Here is a 20,558-nt window from a genome sequence, read left to right as displayed (position 1 = left end):
ATTATTCTTGCGTTGTGTTTTCTGTTTGAGTGCTGCATAAATGCTTAACTCAGTGCCCCTAAGTTAAGACTTAGTGCTTTTGTGCCACTCTACCAAAGGGTTACACACTAAGTGACTTTTAGTGGTTCACCCTGACAAGGTCCTGGTTGTTGCTTGAGTAGGGTTTTCACTCCACTCAATCAAAAACACAATTTCTGACTGCAGTCACAACGCAAATGTAATACATTGTTAGATTTGTTTTTTATGAACAAGGTGCACCAAATATGGAACTCCATTCTGAAGGAAGACACTCACCCATTAATTCCCTTATCAATTCCTAGGCTTCTCTAATACCTGGTCCCACATTACACTTATGACCAAGAACAGCATTGCATAGATTATATTCAATCTAAAACCAAACTTTATTTATGAAGAAACCATTCCTGCCACTTTCTTAAACAAAAAGACAAACAACTTCAAACTGTTCACCTACTTGTGGTGCTGCTTAGTAAATGCTTGCCTAAAGTAAGGTGTCTTCCCTGGCCGTCGCAAGACGGAATACATAACATTTCTACTGTAGAAGCCTACAGATAATACTAACAGTCTTGACAACTATTGTCAAATCACAAATCTGTATTTGGGCACAGTATTAAAAAAGGTGTTGCCATTTACTCACCAGCCACATTTAGCTAAATAACCTTTTAGTCACATATTAAGCAGGCGTTGTAGTTGCTGCATTACCTAGTCTGCCTCATTCAAGATCCTCTGCTACATACAACTAAAGCTGGACTAGAGATCCCCAGTGTCTCCTTTGTCCTTCTGGACCTGTCAGCAGCATTTGACACAGTGATTCATTATATGCAATTTATGGTTTTGAAGTCACAAATAGGCATTGGAGGTGATATAATGAGCTGGTGCTTGTCTTTCCTTATAAATTGCAGACAGCTGCTCAGGATAGACAGTTTCACTTTGAAACTTATTTCTGTAACTTGTGGCATTTCCCGGTATTTGGTACGTGCTCCTTTACTGTTCAACTTATATATGGAGCCAGTCCAAGACTGGATTAAAGTGGGAGGTGTGAACATCCATCAATATGCTGATGACACACAGATTTATTGAAAGATTTCTTCACTCCTTGACATTATAACCCTCCCTCCCTTCCGTCCTCTCAATTCCTTTCTTCTTTTGCATCTTCTCTTTCACCTCATCCTCTTTTTCCATCCTCCATCTCCCAGATTTTTGCTGTTTCTCACTAAACCTATCGCAGTGAGTGAAAAGTGCATTTTTTGATGCAGTGCCACAATTCCAGCCCTCATATTGAATTCATTTTTTTCGTTTAAATCTTTTTTATTGACATTTTTGCATAAACTTTCCGAATATTTAATTCATTGTTTAAGGCTGCTAAGATTAACTCCCAACTGTGGTACATTTCTACCCCATGGTATTTATTTCTTGTTTTCTATTCTACCCTAATTGTTTTACTGCTTGCAATAGTTTCTATGGTTAGCGTTTATGCATTGATGTATAGCCACACAACAGCGTCTCCTGACTCCCATGGATAATTGTGCAGTGTTTAATTAGTTCCTTTTTTATTCCTCATTTCACCATTGGATGTTTACTTTCCACCAGACTCTTGTAGATCTGATTTAATTATTGTGGATATCCCTTATATACAAAACCCGCCTATATAATAAATAAATAATTCTTATTTATAAAGCGCAAACATATCACCCCTTAAGGTTTCAAGGCGCTGGGGAGCGTCGGGGAGATTAAGTGAGCTATTGCCCAGAGTCACATGATGCTGAGCTGAGCTACCGCTGGGGATAAAATTGTGAGCCCCGTGCGCCAGAGTCAGTCTCTCTGGCCACTGCGCGACATCTATCATCCAAAAGCGTGTGTAGGTGTAGTCATTGAGCATTGTATATATCTGTTCTAACTCCCATTATCCATATAATCTTGTAATTTAGCCAAAGTCCTACAGATCTGTCTGAAGATCTTCTTTTATCCAGCACAAATGTATAAATATTTGCTTAATGCCATCCAGACTTTGAGTGGACAGACCTATGAGATCCATTGTTTGCCTGTTTCTTATTTACAAAGAGCATAAGTTAGAAGAGCATTTTATGTGTTGGTTTGCTGACATGTGCACACAGATTAATCAATGCAAAATAGTACAACATTCAAGCTTACTTTAATTGGTTCATGAATATTGACTGATGATACTTTACTCATGCCATTCCAAAAGAGTCCACCCTGGACAGCTTACAGAAATATGTATATTTTTTGCTTCTGGAGTGTCATACCTCTTGTACCGGATTGCTTCCTATTTCAGTAGCCTTGTCAATACTTGTGGGATCCAATAAATTCTGTAAGGGGTATAAATGTGATTCTTCTTTAGGGTGGAAGACTTAACAACGGAATACAAAGTGCTTAAAGATACATGCCTTACATTCCCATCTCTGACATTTGCAAGTATCCGTCTCGTGGGCTGAACGTCGGGTTTAGTTTATCATCTTCTGCTGTACACAGCTCTCAATTGAATCTTAATATGCCCTTCATCCTCAGGGTGATGTTAAGTAGATCTTCTTCCAACTCTGTAGAGCCTTTTCTTATAAAAGTGAGTGAGGGGGATATAAGTTCTATGTATTTGAACTTTGAATTGGTTCCTGCTCTCTCTTTTAATGAGTTTCAAGATAGAGGGTTAGTTTTGTCTAAAAGTTGTCTCCATTACTTAAGTCCTGCATTTTTTAAGGGAACACATAACTGATCTCTCAAACACTCTGGTGTGCTTAAGGAGTTCTATATTGGGGCTAACCTACTATAACTTTGAATGCCTAAAATGCGCCTAGTCTCAAACCATACTTTGGCACAGGGTTTAGGTGCTTTAGTGCTGACTTTGTGAAGAGCTCAGGTGCTCCAAATTTCTTTAGGAAATGCTTCCGGCCTATATTCAACAACTTTGCTTGATACATGTTGCCTTTGTTTGAGTCATAGCTGTGGCAAGTTCATTCGAATCAGGCTCGCCACTCGACCCTGCTCCAATAGATATTCTATTGAAAAGGGGAGGTGTGTTGCTCTCCACATTGACAGATATATATAATCTGTCCTTGAAGTACTGCAGCATTCCAGAGGAATGGACGCATGTCATTATTTGCCCTTTACTTAAGAAACCCACTCTGGACTCTGAGGTGATAAAAAACTATAGACCTATATTGTTACTTCCTGGAGTCAGTAAATTCTTAGAGGAGACAATAAACAGGCAGCTTGCAGAATACCTGGAAGCCAACAACATCAAACAGGATCCCGCTATGGTTGCAGCACTGAGACAGCGCTTTTAAGGACCATAGAAGATCTTTAAATGGATCAGGGTCACTCAGCAGCACTGATTCCCCTTGATCTGCTGCAATTGATACGGTCTCTTATCCTATCCTACTCCACCAGTGAGAAGAAATAGGCATTACGGGAAATGCTTTAAAATGACTTTCCTCATTTCTAGATAAGCGAGGCTTTCAAGTTAGCAAGGGGCATTTCCTTTTGACTAGCCATCCGTTGCAATGTGGGATACTGCAGGGCTCTTCTCTAAGGCTCACACTTTTTTTATGTGTATGTCCGTCTTTTATCTGATATCATCTGCTCATTTGGCTTTACGGTGGTATCTTAGGCGGACGATACTCAGATGATTGTCTCTCTATCGCCTGATGTAGGTTCCACCTTAAGAGACTCAACAGTTGCCCGGAGAAGGTCTCCAAATGGATGTCAGCCAGCTGCCTAAAACTAAACAGGGAGAAAGCAGAGGTCATGGTAGTTGGCAATAACCCAACACTCTGAGACCAGATGTGATGGCCTCTCTCTCTCAGAGAACATCCATCCCCAAGCTGTAAGTTAAGAGTCGAGGGATCACTCTGGATAGATGTCTCTCTATGGCATCCCAAGTAAAGAAGGTGGATGGGAGCTGCTTTGTCCTTCCAAGAGCCGTATTGAAGACTCTGAAATGGCTCCCAATGGAGTCACGAAGAGCTGTGATTCAAGGATTGCTTCTTCCCTGTCTTGACTATGGCAACTCACTTTACTTGGGCAGTCCAATGTTGGTCATAAAAACTCTGAGTCAGTAAGAATACTGCAGTTCGAATACTGTTGGGTATTCCTAAAATGCACTCTATAACAGACTGTACTCGAATTCCTCGGGGTCTGTGCGATGCTCAATAGGCCCACCTCTTGATAGCCTTAATTCTACTTGCTTTGATATCCCAGAATATTAAGGTGATCAATTGAGGGAAGAAAATAGAGGGAACACCGGCGAAGGAGACCTATAACACAAAGAAAACACAATCTGTGTTACTAGGAACATACCACCAGGCTACTATCTAGTTTTAGTAAAACCTATGGTACTTGTAAAGAAAAATATCTTTATTTCAAAATACGAGATGATATAGATCCCTCGTCTTAGTTTGTGAAGGTTTTATTCGTTTGTCTGAAAACTTGTGGCTGAAAATAAAAAGGCAGGGCATTAACATTTATATATACTAAAGCAACCTTCTTTTCTCATGCATCTATAGCGCGACATCTATACCTACCTAACTAATAGTGTGCCTTGTATCATAGGGTGTGAACCGTTTCTTTTGGGCTTATGAAGGCCCCTGGTTAAAATTGCAAGAAATATTACAAACAACTTGATCCTAGCATTGTAACAGTCCTCCTCCTGATTTGAACATCAATACTGAAAACACAAATAGTATTACTCCATACCACCAATAGAGGATGCTATTTGAAGTTCACAGTACGTAGAAGAATTTAGAAATTAAATATAACTTCTTTAAACAGGTCGGGAATCTTATCACCAATGTCTCATGTCAAGGGGGTTTGTATAAACAAAGAAATTGCACCAACCTTCAGTTTCGTTAGGAATCCAATTGACAATATTAAAGAAAAAAAGAAAAGTTTTTAGAACAAGCAATTCGTCCCAACCACAGATTGAGTTCGCCAGCTTGCCAAAAAACGTCAGGGAACTTCCCCAACATAAATGGACTCCGAATTTCCTTAAAGTAGCGAATGGTTCGCTAAGGTATCTGTAAACACGATCTGACGCATTAATCTCCCACTCACCTACAGATAAATAATGTAACACACATAAGTTGGTGCAAGCACCCTTACTTCCTAGAGACTCAACAAAGATACCAGCGGTAGACCGGAATGAACAGCAATCAGAATAATCTGCACCGCGATGATTGCAGAAGCAGTTTTTTGTTCTTCCGGGCTGAACCCTGAACTCCTAATCAACTCCACTTCCTGAATACTAGTCGATGAGTAAAATCATGGGAAATGTAGTTCATAATACTCACTGTTTCAGAACCTTATCTACACTCCATGATTCCTTAAGATCCTGCAACAGAAAAACCACCTTCCTTAGCTCCTGTGATGGTTTCACCATCTTTAGCCATTCTGGATTCTCCTGACTCCCAAGAACGTTTACTGCATTCTTACCTGTACCCCTTGTTATGTGTGTAACAGTACACCCCTCCTCTGTAGGACGCTAACAGGGGTCTGGCTTTACAGGGTGTTTTTTTTAATGAAAAGACCATAGGAGCCGAGTAGCATGTAAATTAGTGGCAGGCTCCCAGGAATTCTCCTCCACTCCATAACCCTTCCAAGAAACAAGATACCACAACCGGGTACCTCTTCGCCTCGAATCCAAAACCCTGTTAAACTCATACTCAGGTTCCCCATCCACCCACACTAAATCTGTTTTTTTTTCATTTTCATATGAGAAGGTTTGATTAAAGAAATGTGAAAGACTGGATGGATTTGATAAGATTTAGGCAATGTCAACTTTACAGTTACAGGATTCAAGCAATGAGGGATCTTGTATGGCCCAATTAACTTAGAATTAAAAATACTGTATCTTCTAAATCGAAGGTTTTTAGTGGATACCCACACCATATCACCAATTTGATACACTGGTCCTGCACAGCGATGTGTATCCGCTGACTTTTTATACCTTACTTTAGCTTTGTGCAGATGCTCTTGGCTCTGTTTTAATGTTTGTTGTATTTAAACAATTCGTCTTTGAACTTCTGGTATCGTGGTATTTCTGGAAGGATTCACAAAAGCCATAAAGGGTGAATGAAATCCGTATGTGCTGTACAATGGGGCGATATCAGTGGAGCTATGTTTTGCGCTGCTGTATGCTGCTTCAGCTACCCAAAATACATTTAACCAAGAATCTGTGGTCTTCTCTACATAACAGTTTGAGGGTTTGATTTAGTCTTTCAGTTTGACTATCTGTCTGCGTATGGAAATTTGTTGAGGTTTCTGACTTCATGTGTAATGAGGTACACCATGTTTTCCTGAATAGAGCTGTAAATTGTGTCCCTCTATCGGACACCACAATTTTTGGTAGGCCATGAAATCTTACTATAGGTGTCTACAATAGCTGAGCCAATTGTCATGCCGTAGGGACTTCAGCTCATGCTATAAAGTGTCCCAGTTTAGTAAGGTTATCAACCACCACTAATATAGTGGTACATTCTTCATCCTTTGGCAAACTTACCATAAAATCCAAATCTAGGCCTGGGCGTAGTTCGCAGAGTTTTGCTACGTGAAACTCTGCGAAGTTACAGAAAAACTCTGCGAAGTTCCACGAGTGGCGAAGTGCAGTGCGGACTGCAGTTTGTGCTGGTATTTCTGCCGCACGGGTAGAAAGTCTACCCGAGCGGCAGCTCACGCTCGCAAACTTACCCTTCTTGATCGCGAGCTTGGAAAAAACTCCGTTGCACATCGCAAAGTGGAGTTTTCTGCACTCTGCGAGGTCCGCGGAGTGCATAAAACTCCGTGAACGGAGTGAAGTTCACCTCCCAGGCTTAATAGTTTCCCAAGGTCCCTTTGGGGTGGGCAATGGCTGCAGCAATCCTTGGGGTTTCTTATGATCCATTTTTGCCTATGCATGTCATGCATTCTTGAACCATCTGTTTTACATCTTTCCTGACTTCTGGCCACCAAAAAAACGCGATCAATGGTTTTCTCTACTCCATTATGACCAGCACTGGATACGCTGTGACACCACTATAGTACCTCCTTTTGTTGTTCTTCGGTGGGAATCAATAGCTGATTTTAAACATTGGCAGTCATTTTTGTATTTTCCAATCAGGATGTTCTTTAAGCCACCTCCTCTACTTAGCTGTACGCATTTTGCGTGCCACTTTGGATAGAAAGCGTTTTGTCTGTACAGAGCAGATGACTTGAGTTGGGTTCAGAATAGACTGAGTTTTTGGTTCACAAGTTACCGTAGTCATTTCCTGTCTGGTAAGTGCATCTGCCTTACGGTTTTGTGTACCAGGTATATAGGTAACTATAAAATGGAATTCAGCAAAGAATAACATCCACCTTAATTGACGTGGATATTAAAATCTGGCTGACCGCAAAAATTGTAAATTGAGATGATCTGTATATACAGTGATAATATGTTTGGATCCCATCAAATAATGTCGCCACTCGCTAAAAGCGCCCAAAAGGAGTTATTGTTCATTAAAAGACGAACATGTAATGGGATTCTGCCTCATTTAGTTTTCTGGACATAAAAGCCGCAGGATGTAATTATCCTGTTGTCTCACTTCTCTGGGACAAAATAGCTCCAAGGGCCACCTCAGATGCATCTGCTTCAACAATATATGGAATTTCTGAGTTGGGATGTGTTAAAGTAGGGGCAGAGGTGAAGGCTTAGTTAAGCTGACTGAATGACGGTTCTACCTCCTCCGACCAGACAAACAGGACAGTTGTTCTCAAAAGTCTAGTTATTGATGCTACCATGTTGGAAAACTGGTTAATAAATCTCCTGTAGAAATAAGAAAAACCTAAAAAAAAGAATGTAGGTCTCTCACGTTCCTACATGTTGGCCATTCTTTACCTGCTTGTATTTTACGTTCTGCCATCTCGTGCCCTGTGGATGACAACATGACTCCCAAAAACTCAGCTCAGGGTACATGAAACTGGCATTTTCTGAGTTTGCAATACAAACCATTCTTTTTCAATGCTTGCAACACTGAACATACATGCTGTTCATGAATACTTATAGTGGAAGAGTAGATCAATATAGCGACGATATGTACTACTGCATACACATCCAAAAACTCTCTTAACTCGTCATTAAAAAAATATTAGAATGCACTGATGCGTTACACAGCCCGAAGAGTATTACTATATACGCAAAGAGCCCATAACATGTAAGAAATGCTATCTTTTATTCATCACCTTTCTTCATTCGTACCAGGTGATAGGCTCCTTTTAAATCCAACTTAGTAAATATTACCACCTTCTCAACCTGATCTAAAAGAACTGATATTAAGGGTAAATTATAACGATTCTTAATGGTAATATTGTTAAGAGCCCTAAAGTCTATGCATGTTCTTTTCTCACAATTTGCTTTAGGTATAAAAAACAAAGGAGATGAATCTGGGGACTTGGATGGCCATGTAAACCCATTGGCAATTATTAGTCAAAGTATTGTTTAAAATTCTCACTTAATGGTTCCATGAGGGCATAGAGCCTTCCACAGTGTACCACAGCCCCTGGTATTAAATCAATTTGGCAGTCATATGTTCTATGTTGGTGTAAGACATCTGTTTATATTTCACTGAATACATCCTGAAAGGAAGTATATTGAGGGCAGTGGCGGCTCGCTGAGGGAGTGCTGCGGGGTGGTGGGGGAGGGGCAGGGTGAGGGGTAGTAAACTCCGAGCATCTGGAGGTACAGAGTTAAGTAAATAAATAAATCAATAAAACAATTTACATTGCGCGCGCTGGATGGCCGAGTTAGCGATGCAGCGCGTGCAATGTAAATTGTTTTATTTATTTACTTATTTTACTTCACTCCGTACCTCCTTATGCCGGAGTTTACTAATGCCCCAACCTGCCCGCCCCACCACCCCGCATCACTCCCTCAGCGAACCGCTACTGATTGAGGGGGAAGAACGGTGTCTTACTCTGCAGCGGTAGCCAGCCTATGTCCCTGAGCCAATGACCCCACTGAATGCATCTCAGCCACTAAGCAATGTTCTTGCAAAACAGTGATTCAAAAGTGACAGAACCTTTTCCCCAATCAATGATAGGATTATGCAGTTTCAACCATGGCATCCCAAAGATCAGTCCATACTGCGAGGCTTTTATGATGTCAAAATGTAAGGTTTCTGAATGCAACGCATCACACATAATCAGAAGCTCTTCGTGTGAAACCGTATGGGCCCTGAGGTAAGGTCCCTCCCATCTACAGCCAGTACACTTTCTGTATGATTCTTTTCCAACAATATTATTTGTAGATCTTGGGCTACTGTTTCATCCATAAAGAGCCCTGTAGCGCCTGAATCGATCATGGCTTGAATACTCTTCCATCCGTTCTGTGTTTTTAATTGAATAGGTAAAAATAAATGTTGTTTCAGGATTATGTCTGCTTCACTTAGAGAAGGGATATCAGTAAAGCTCAAGGTTTTCCCTACAACTCTTGAGCTATCTAGTTTTCCATTTTCTTTTCAAGATTAGATGCTAGTACCTTTAACCCTCCATTATGATTCTTGGGCTTTACTTAGCAATCCTTCACATAATCCCATTCTTTCCACTATACAAACATAGACCATTCTTTCATCTTTGGTCTCTTTCTTCTGGTGTTAAGGATTGCTCTAGTAAATCCGATATCCATGGGTTCAGGGGCTTCACCTCCCATGTTTCTATTTCCCTCAAATCTAGTCTGTGTTCTATCAAATCTCTTCCTGTCTCCCTTTCATTCACTCATCCAATAGTCCAAACGCAAAGTCAGGTTGATTAAATCAGTACACATCAGTTGTGGGTCTATCTAGGCCAACACATCCTTGAGTTCATCATACAATCCTTGATGAAAACAGGCAGATTGTTTTTCTTCTGCCCATTGTGTTTCTGATACTAGTCTTTACAAAGTGTTTAAATAATACACCCAAAAATCCTTGAATCCTTGTTTTAATTTGAGTAGTTCTCTATCTGCTGAGAAAGTACTAGCTCTGTGATGATCGAATACTTTTTCAAATTCCTTTCAAAATTCTTCCCTGTCATAAAGGAGGGGATTGTCTCTTCTTACTAATGTCACAGCCCATTCTGAAGCGTCTTTTCCCAAATATAGATCATGAATGCCACCCATGCCTGATTAATAGGAAATGCCTTAGGTCGGCACATAAAAGGTAGTAGCACCTGTGTCAAAAAAACTTGCACCTTTGTAACATCTCCCTGAAAACGTTCAGGAGCGGGCAAGGGGTATAGGTGTAGGTACCTCAACTGTAATAGGAGGGTTTTGTGAAGGGTTTCCACTATCCAACCAGGAAGACCCCCTGCTGATCTCCATTCTGTATTTCAGATGGATTTTTCTGCATTCTTTCTATTCTGCTATGTAATGCTGCTGTTTTTGCTCTAGAAGCAGTCACATTCTGTTGAACCACTGCTAGAGTGGCAAGCACATCTTCTAGAGTGTCCATATTGACACCGAACCGTCCAAGATGATATATATTTCATGGGCAGATTATTCTGTTACAGACTGTACTCGAATTCCTCGGGGTTGGTCCAATGCTCAGTAGGTCCACCTCCTGATAGCCTTCATTCTGCTTGCTTATCGGGTAGCCATGTTATTTACAAAACAGGTGACTAGAATACTGGTTGTAATAAGCAGTCAGCATTCTACATATTTAAAGTGAAATATCTGTGAGTGATAGACCACCTTTCCTCAGATTTTCCTGATCTTTTTCCATAATAGTCTAGCCCCTTTAGAAGCCCAAATAAAACTACTAATTTTGTCTTCAATCTTAGAAATATATTTTTTCTGAAACATTAGGGGATGCAGTTGAAAAGAAAGGTGGGTTTGAGAAGGATGCGCATATCAACCTTAATTTACCCAACCATATATTGTTAAAACCAGGTTTTTGCATTTTGTTAAGTTAATGATATATTTTGTGGCTTTATTCAAATTTCTGTCCGTTATCTTGTCCAAAATGTGCTTGAAAAAGACTGCTTAATATCTTATTTCTCTGCTTGATGTTATTTCCAAGTCATGATCTCTGTTTTAGTGTTATGAATCTGATAAGCAGACACTTGACTGAAGCTGCTAGTGAGATCTTCATTATATTAAATAGCATTACCAGGATCTCAAGTGAAGAACACTATGTCATATACATATAGAGTGATTTTGTTTTGGAATCCCTTGGCTCCAAAAAAAGGAATGTTATTGTCTGATCTTATCATTTTAACTTTTGGTGCTATATAGGGATAGGATAGTAAGGGAGATAATGGAAAACATGTTGTTATTAATGTTTAGTTTTCATGATGTCTTTTAAATTATAATTTCACACTAGGAGATCTGTATGTTTTCTTGGTCTTACTAAACTGCGAGCTCACAAAAAAATTCTAATCCCTCTCATAGGTCTGTGCAACTAACTGTTGAAATATTTAGCAGTGTCCAGTGTGACTTTCACAAGTGCACTTCAGAAGGTTTCAGCAAAGTATGTTGAACCTATTAATAGACGTGTTAGATTATTCAGTTGTCTTCCTGGTATCAAGCTGTTCTGAACTTCATGTATTAGACTTGTGTCTCATATAATGCTAATCTTTCAGCCAGATACCAGAGAAGATCATGTAGTCACAATTTAACTGTGAAACAGGCCTATATAATTCAAATTGTTTATGGTCTGTCTTAGGGTAGATTATCAGTATCATGGTTGTTTCATCCTATGAGGGTGTTGTCTTGGTAGTGCCTGGGTGTCTTCGAAAGGAACTGAATTGACCACTTCTTTGCAAATTGGTATTGGAACCTCCATGATGCTTTTATATACTTCTTTAGGAATGCCACCAGGGCCAGATGCTTTCCCACTTTTACATTTCTTTATTTATTCATTTACCTCAGCTTCAGAAATTCACTGGGAAAGTAATACCTTTTGCCCAACAGTTAATGTTGATATGTCTCTGTCTTTTAGCCATGTTTGTTATCTTCCTAGAGTTAGATGTGGTTTGCTCATTATAGAATTCTTGAAAGAAAATATGAAAGGCCTCTTCAACCTCGTTCCCACTATTTGTCTCCATGTTTTGATTTCCTGAATGTTGCTTATATTGTTTCTGGATTGTTTTGCTTTTGTTTTCCATGCGAGTAATGTTCCACTTTTCCCTATATTCAAAGTGATGCAATGTGCTGACTTCCCAACACATTCTGTCTTTCATCTCTAGTCTTGCTTTGAAAGTGTTTGGTGCCCTCTCGTTCTCGTGTTTTAAACTCAATACATTTTGGATCGAGTTCTGTCTTTGCAATCTAGCTTTTAGACCTTAAATATTCTGTTCTAAACATCTGTCTTCTTCCTGCTCCCTTCTATGTTTATCTTGTCGATTTAGAAAAAATATATCTCTTATAAAGGCTTTGTAAGTTGCCAAACCAAAGAATGCATGATGGAACCCTTTTAAGTAAAGATAACTCTTTTGTTTTAATTAATTATCTTTTGTAGTACATCTGCCTCTAATAAGATCTTTTGATCTAACTTCCACCTGTGGCATATGGGTTGCTTATGGAACACTACGTTTAGAAAAACTGCCAAAAGATTTGATAGATGTGCTGGGAGATATGTGATGTCTTGGACTTTATCTAGCATAGTACTGTCAATGAGAGGAAGTGTAACCTTGATAAATGTCCATATTTTTACTATGAACAGTATACCCTCTCTGGGTCATAGCCCTAAGTCCAGTATTATATTTCTAAGACATGTGTGGACCTTTGAGGTATCCATGGAAATTAGTGTTGTGAATCTGTTGAGAATGCTATGCATAGAGCATTAAACATCTCCCCCTACTCTCACCCATGAGGATAATGGCAACAAGTTGGTAGAAAGATAGTTCCAAGGTTCCGGTTTGTCAATATGCAGACCATAAAAGCATGCACACATAATTATTTATTTAATGCCTGTTCTTTTGAATATAGCCCATCTTCTAGAACTATCTCTGTTATCAATTTGAAAAGGTCTGTGCCTGAGTGTTTCTTTATTAGAACCCCATTAAAAAAAGCCTGATATGAGTAAGCCATTTGGTGAATCTATATTTGTGTTTTGAATAGAAGTTTTGATTCTGTGTTCATTGAACATGTTTCTTTCAACAAGATTGGCTGAGATTCACATCCCTTTAAGTATTTTAAAATGATTCTCTATTTCCTCTTACTGCATAGTCGTTATCATTCCAAATTAAGAGGTTTAATAATTTTCTTCTTAAGCTGTCCATTGTGGTATTACTAGTTATCTTCTTCCTTTTGTGGTGGACCTTTGACAGCAAAACATGGATATCTTTGACCACATGTTTAATCACTTACCAGTAGCATACACTGTTTCATTGTTTCCAATCTCTCCATGGCACAATAGCAGGTTGATAGAATTAAAGTGAAAATACAGCATTAGGAAAGCATTGTAAATGTAGTAAAACAAGCAGGACCAGTATGGACTTACCACTGTGAATCATCAAATGATGTACTAGGCAACAGTGTTCTTGCTGTTGGGAAGCTTCCCTGTCATCAAGCTTGATATGATTAAAAAATAATCAACACAGCTTACAGATGTGGCATATTGTTCCTTAGGTAGGTGTGGCCTTGGCAACATGGGCATATCAGAATGTTGTGCAGATGTTTAAAATACTTTGGGTCTCATTGCATAGATGATGTTAAGGTAGTATCAAAAATAGTTATTCTTACGTATACAAAAAGGTGTGAGACTTATGAGTTCTGAGTTCACTCTTTCCTTCAGCCTGATGATACTACACAGAGAGACCTGTGGCTCAGTGAGAAGCATTCTTTATGAGCAGCCTCACTTAGTGGCCATCCCTAATATGCGATCAAAGGCACATGCACCACATCTTCCAACTGAACACAGACATTTTTTAAAAAGCATTCCATCTCAGAGAAGACTTACTATCAACCCGAACCCCCTGTTCCTGCCTCCTAGCAACAGTGCTTTGGTGATATAATGTGACGTCAAAATTCTAAATGAATAAATATACGTCTTGTTCAGAATGCAAAACACAAAGAAAGGGGAAGTAACGAAAGGAAAAATAAAGATATTTCTCCTTGTTACACCTCACCTGGGGAGGCATAGCATTTTGTCGCATTCCCAGGTCTACCACTAATGGTAAATCTGAGAATGAGGCAAAATCCATGGATGGGTGCATGAGAACACCAACACTCCACTCATGGAACGCCTCCCTGGAGCAGAGTAACGCAACACAGCAATTTGTGCTGCATTGCGTTATACTTTATTTATCAAGTCAAGCAAGGCCACACACGGTGCATTCCTTGACTTGAGAAATCTAACTTAAGAGTTGTGTCGCTCTTGCGCCTCATTGTATGGCGCAAGGGCGACACAACTCTTTAATAAATATGCTCCCTAATCTTTTAGCTTATGGACTGATTGTGCTCCAAAAGGGTTTATGAGCAAGAAATGTAGGTAAACTACAAGAAACTTCAGTCTTGTGTGTAGATGGAGAGGACTGGAGCTGATGCCCAATACTTCCCCAACCCTCTCCTCACTAAAGTAGATGTTTTACAGAGGATATTTAAATTGCCACTACGGGGTTAACATTAAGCGTGCAATACATTTCTTCAAAGTGGGCAAATAGGCAAGGGGGAGTACCTGTTGTATAATAGAGCTATGTACTACAAAGAAATTGATAATTTTCAGTCTTACAACTTAGACATGCATTAAAATTAGATATTTTGTCTGTTTCACTGGGTGTGTGTTATAGAGGTGCTAACTGTGTCTATCTTAAGTCACAATAGCAAAGTTGGATGTTCTTCTCAATTTCATAATGTCCGTGCATTGTTAACGTACTAATGAAGAGATGTATTACAAGTTTGTGGATGGGAAACAAGGAGAAGCATTCTCATTTGTCTTGCCCTTTTCTGTTTTTTTTTATGCAGGTTAGTGTGGAGGTTGTGGTGGAGTATCCTTTTTTCGTGTTTGGACAAGGTTGGTCCTCCTGCTGCCCGGAAAGAACGAGCCAGCTCTTTGAACTGCCATGTTCCAAGCTGTCAGTGGGCGATGTTTGCATATCACTGACACTCAAGAATTTGAAGAACGGGGCCATCAAAAAGAGCCAACCCACAGACCCGGCTAGCGTCCTGCTGAAGCACCCAAAGAACGACAGCTTTTCTGAAAGTAGGCACAGATATCCTGAGCAAGAAAATGGGATTGACCGGGAAAGAGCTCACATCTTTTCTGAGAATGGTGAACTAAAGTACCCGGATAAAACAGGATTGCCTGCAGCAGCTTTGCTCAACAAGACAGATCCCAGCAAGCCCAGGGCAATAAGGAAGAGGAGGTGGTCTGCTCCCGAAACACGTAAACTAGAGAAATCTGAAGAGGAACCACCTTTGACTCTTCCCAAGCCTTCTTTTATCCCTCAGGAGGTCAAGATTTGTATTGAAGGTCGATCGAATGTAGGCAAGTGAAGGCTGTTTGAAGAGAAGAATTTAGGCTTATCCCTTGTCATTTTTATCCCGATTACTGTACTGTAGGCTAAATAACCCCAGTATTTACACGTTATCATCTTATTTTAGGTTTTTGTTATAACCTTGTTATAGTTGCAGCTGTTATTGCGCAGGAGACAGGTGCACATGTTATTTCCACGTTTGTCTGCGGCTAAAATACTGGAGGACTGTGGGAAGGGGCAATCCGCACTTTCTTGCCTCTTGACAAAAATGATAGTATCCCCGGGACTCTTGCCATGTTGTTCTTGTTACAGTGCGCAAACGCTGAATTTACAACAAGGGGTTGAAGCCGTTCTTAGCAAGGAGGAAGAGAAGGGAACCAAAACAAGGACTGAGATGAGACTGCATGTATGTGTGTGTTAGCTGAATGTTGTGAATGTGTGTGAGTGCAAACCTGGCATCTCTCCATGCCCAATGTCTTTTTGAGCTGGTCAGGTACATGCGAACTGGAGTACAGCAACATTGCTACCTTTCTAAGTTGACATTCAACCCGCTTGAGGCTCTTTTCTGTGAAATATACTTGATTAACGGGTACGCAATTCTGACTGGGCAACATAGGCGATCAACAATTAAATGTAAATGGCTACGTGGATTCCATGTCTCCACAAAAGGATGTGGCATAGTGTTTCATGAGTCACTCTTTGTGTGGTAAAAGTAGCAATCTTGCTGGACAATACTAAGATCAAACTAGAAATTTCAGCTCAGTCAATCTACTGGCCAGCGGAAAAGGACATCAGCTGGGAAAAGGAGATCTCTATCCGATCATACTTCTCTTCGACACATTTCACAAGACATCATTGACCACATTGTACATTTTCTCTCATACAAGTCTAACTGCACTTATTCCTCACAATCCACCTACTTGTTCCAGGCATCTTACAGTCTGTGATGGAAGAGGCAGCCAGTCACACACCAGATCGCCATGCTTTGGCGGGAAATCTTCTCACACATTAACGTCCTATTTCTTTTCTTGTTTTATTGGTTTCTTTGGATTACGAAACTTGAGAGTTGGATGTCTCACTTAGCAAATCTTTTTTTACAGGTCTCCTATAGATATATTTCCAGGTTTAGGGCCTGCGTCACTGAGGGGCATTTGCTTCCAAAGTGCAAGAGAGGCACACTGCCCATTTAACTGTGCTTACATTGCGTTTAGAGTGCAGCGCTTGTGTCTTTAACGCTAGTACTTTTTTTCGTTCATAGCTATGGTCATCTGGTGCCACTTTCCCATTTGAGTGTGACAAAATAAGGAATTTAATAAGGCGGAGGAAGAAGAAGAAGGTCTTTAAGCACTTAAAAGGCTATTCACACTTTATTGCCGAGCATCTTGGTGTACCATTTAACAAGTACTGTATCTCACTTTAATTTGTGTATGTTAAAAAAAAAAAGTAAGATAATTTACTTCGACACTGTTAGCTACATGTAGCCATGTAGAGTCTCACCGGTGAGATGTTGAAAGTTTCTAAGTGATTTTAAAGGGATGAATGTGAATCTCCAGCTTGTGTGCGATAGTCAGTGTCCAAGAAGGACTACTTAACAGAAGGCACTTTTTAAAAAAACTTTAATGCTTGAGTTAAAGTTTTGTGAGCTGACAGTTTAAAAGAGAGAGTGAGGAAGAAAGATGAGAGAAAAAGAGTGAGAAAGAAAAACAACAATCGTTGTCCAGTGTTTTTAAAAGATGGACTTTAAAAACAAACAAAAATATATTGCAATTTGCACATCTTGAGTTTATCATTTGTGTCGTATTCCTGCAGTTTTTACCTGCTAATGTTGTGGGGAGGGCGGGGTGAAAGGGGTGGGGTCGGGGAGGGTGTTGGGTGACTGAAAGAACATTATTAAATGTAGCATTTTTGTACTAACCGGCCAAAACGCTGGGCCACAGGGTTATATTTCTTTCACAGTTCCTTCTGTACCTTCTGTCACACCGAATCAGGTCTTGGCAGGACAACTCTGAGATTTTTAGTTACGCAGATTTGTTGAGAGTTTTTTTCCTATCTGTTCGCTATTATTCGATGCTTGTGTTACCCTCCGTTATACATCTTGCCCTTTTTCAATAATTTTTTTATTTGCATAGGTGAATCCTCAGAAATCCACAACAAAGTGATTTTATTGGTATAAAGATTAAGTTTTACTTGAATATATTTTATCCTTTCCCTTCTGCTCCTTCTTTGTCCTTCCACTTGCATACAGGGCACATGCTGTTCTGTCTCTCTCATTTCGTAAACATCTTTAAATGTGAGGGAAGCTGGGAAAAGGTGAGGCGTGTGGGGGCGCGCGACCAGCAATGCACGCTGTGATGTGCAGCTACCAGACTAAAAGCCTGGGAGAGCGTAGAGACTGCTGGCCACAACACGCTTGCATGGTATTCCCTCCACACCACCATTTTCCTTCTGACCCGTAAGCCCCCTCACCGCCCTCCCCCCACTCCCTCAGAAATGTTAGAGAAAACGCTGTAGAAGGAGTACAGGAATTTGGAGCTAGGAAAGACCTGAGCATACTTCCTGATGAACTTTCTCCTTAAACTAATTAAAGACATACAACATATACAAAATCTCCTAATTGGGAATCTATTGTCTGGGTCATTGATTCCCAATTAGGAGCTTTTATATATATTTCTGTACTAGAAAATAAATGTAGCTTTGTGATTTCGTATTTTGTTGACACCCAAGAATAATTTGCTTTTGTTGTGTCTTGTGAGGTGCACCATATGCTTTATATATTTTTTTAATGAACTTTGCTTTTTTGCCTGACACACCTTTGTGTTGATCATTGGCTTGGCACCAAATGTTCAATGAGGCTATTTTGTTATCCCTCTTTTCGGTTGGACTCACTGCCTATGTGTTCAGTAGTACTTTATTTTATCCGTAAATGCTCAGAGAACTTGCTGAATTTTATTTCCATATACTCTGCTCAGGGCACTTGCAGTTTATTTCACAATATCGATGTTAAAAGGTCAGGAAAGGGCACACTGTAGAAATGGCGGTTTAGCTCACATTGGTACCACTATACAATACTCAAGCAAAATCTATAAGGCTGTTTAGTTGGCGAGCATGAGGCAATTAAACTGACTAAAACCATTTAAGCTAACACTAAAGCAGAAGGAATGTATTCAATCCGGGCCTGACTCACACTTTAGGATCTCTAGATGTGTTGTTCTAATCATTGGCCCAACAATTTTTTTAGTAAGTGCAATACTTTATGTGCCAACTTAGATCAGCCTGTCTGTGGTGGTATCAGGATAAAAATGTTAAAAAACTATTTAAAAAAATTCCCGTAAAGAAGTGGTTTGCTAAATGTTAAATTTTTCAATAGCTTGTTCCTTGCACCTTTCCCACAAATATAGATATGAACTCCAGTTGATCTCCAAAAAGTATAGTTCCCCACAAACAAACCTGATGGAAATTCTGTTTTCTATGGCAGGCCTGTAGTGTATTTGCTATGCTATAAACAATTAAAGATGTGGTTGCTCACATGAAGAAAGTAGCACAGCAGGGAGGGCCCCTCCTTTTTAGGCTATGGTACTTTCCATGTGGGCACGTGTAGGTTCCCCTCAACACCAATTATTAGTATGGCCCGGCATGTCTCAGCCTGAATAGTATTGTTGCCTAGTAAGTTACAAGCGACTTAATGTGTTTTACTTGTTGTGGGGCCACTAGGCTAATATACAAATGTTTTAACAAACATGGCTAATTTTTTACTTAAAGGTACCACAAAATGTTTCAGTTAGGTAACTCAATGTTCTCCGATATCTTCACACTTCCTCAATATTTAGTGGCTTTGAAGATAGTGGAGTAGTATATTGGATCCATTCATGGCTGGGTTTTGAGTAGATTAAGATCAGTGAGACATCTAGGGCTTCATCAATATTCGGTGGGCCCTACAAGCAGCAAAGATCCCCCCCTGGCTGAAGAGGGCAGTTGGGAGCGGAGGAGCTGTCAAATGTCACTTCAATGAGGACAGCAAAAGTTCTTGCCCGGACACTTGTTCATTCACTTGAAAATGTGGAGAAGGGCATGAAAATAATTGAGGTAATTTAAAGTTTGGCGGATGTAGGACATCTGCCCAAAATTGGCAGATGACTCGTCCACCCATATACATGGGAATACGCTCTAAATAGGGTTGGTCAATTTATGGAAAAATATCTGCATCCACATATTATAACGGACCCCCTTGGTGTCAAGATCCCAGGCACACCTCTCGGTGTGGATTTTTGAATTCGAAAACACTAATGTGGCGGAATGGAGCTAAACAAGACATTTCCAAAGAGTATGTGTCATGTAGTAATTTGTTTATGCAACAGCGTTCTTTGAAGAATTGTCTTCAGTTATTTCTGGCAAGCAATCAAGCAATACGTATTAGTCAGACAGCTTTTTTCCCCTTGATACCCGGTGAGCAGATGCTTAGTGGAAAAGCTTTGCAGTTGGTGAAAATAAAAAGCCAGAAATGAACTTGTGTAAGTGAGAAAGTGTTGTGTGCTATTACTATTTTACTGTGCTTTTGACAATTATATATTTATTTTTGTATGCACCCGAGACAGAGGAAAGCCCAGTATAATGAAATGTTATATTTGTACAAAAGAGTTCTACCTTGCATGAAAAACCTCCAGCCTGTTTTTGCAGTCAATTGCACAAAGCTTGTATTCCGTACTGAAAGGTCAGTTTTAGTCCTGTTCAATTTCCTCTGCCTGTGAGATGAACACTGGCCGACGGGCAGTAGCAGTTCAAAGTTTCAAAGCTTGTCCTGAGACTAACAGGATAGTCCAGGACCCAGCGTGCTTAACTCTTCGCAGCTGTCCCAATAGGGCATACACCTCCCATTATAAGAACGTTGAATAGAGAGACATTTGTGGTCAAGAGACATAGTCTAACTGCCCATTGTAAAGTCCTTAGTTGAACATTGTAGCCTTTGATGAAATGTGTTTCGCTCTGCCTAGCTGCTGCGGAAGGTCACATAAGTCCCAGAACCGGAAAGTTGAAAAGTGGAAGAGTCGTGGGGAGTGGTACCTATTCTATCTGCCCAATTTGTCATGTTGGGCCAAATTTATTTTATTTTTAATAGCGACAAAGGAGCG

The 20,558-nt window shown here is 40.0% G+C and overlaps 1 protein-coding gene across 3 annotated transcripts in view; it reads left to right on the top strand.

Moving 5' to 3' along the window:
* Positions 1-17,208, top strand: part of ATXN1 (ataxin 1) — a 1,009,465-nt gene extending 992,257 nt beyond the window's left edge. For all 3 annotated transcript variants that reach the window (XM_085607037.1, XM_085607038.1, XM_085607039.1), the window contains one exon: positions 14,921-17,208. In XM_085607037.1, the coding sequence (XP_085463163.1) occupies positions 14,921-15,451 (531 nt within the window). In that variant the 3' untranslated portion in view covers positions 15,452-17,208. The remainder of the gene's footprint in view (positions 1-14,920) is intronic.
* The last annotated feature ends 3,350 nt before the right edge of the window (positions 17,209-20,558 follow it).

Source organism: Triturus cristatus, chromosome 5_2 (genome assembly GCF_964204655.1).
Source record: "Triturus cristatus chromosome 5_2, aTriCri1.1, whole genome shotgun sequence".
Classification (NCBI taxonomy): Eukaryota; Metazoa; Chordata; class Amphibia; order Caudata; family Salamandridae; genus Triturus; species Triturus cristatus.
The sequence above is the reverse complement of the archived record's forward strand: the minus strand, read 5'-3'. Positions and strand labels throughout refer to the sequence as shown.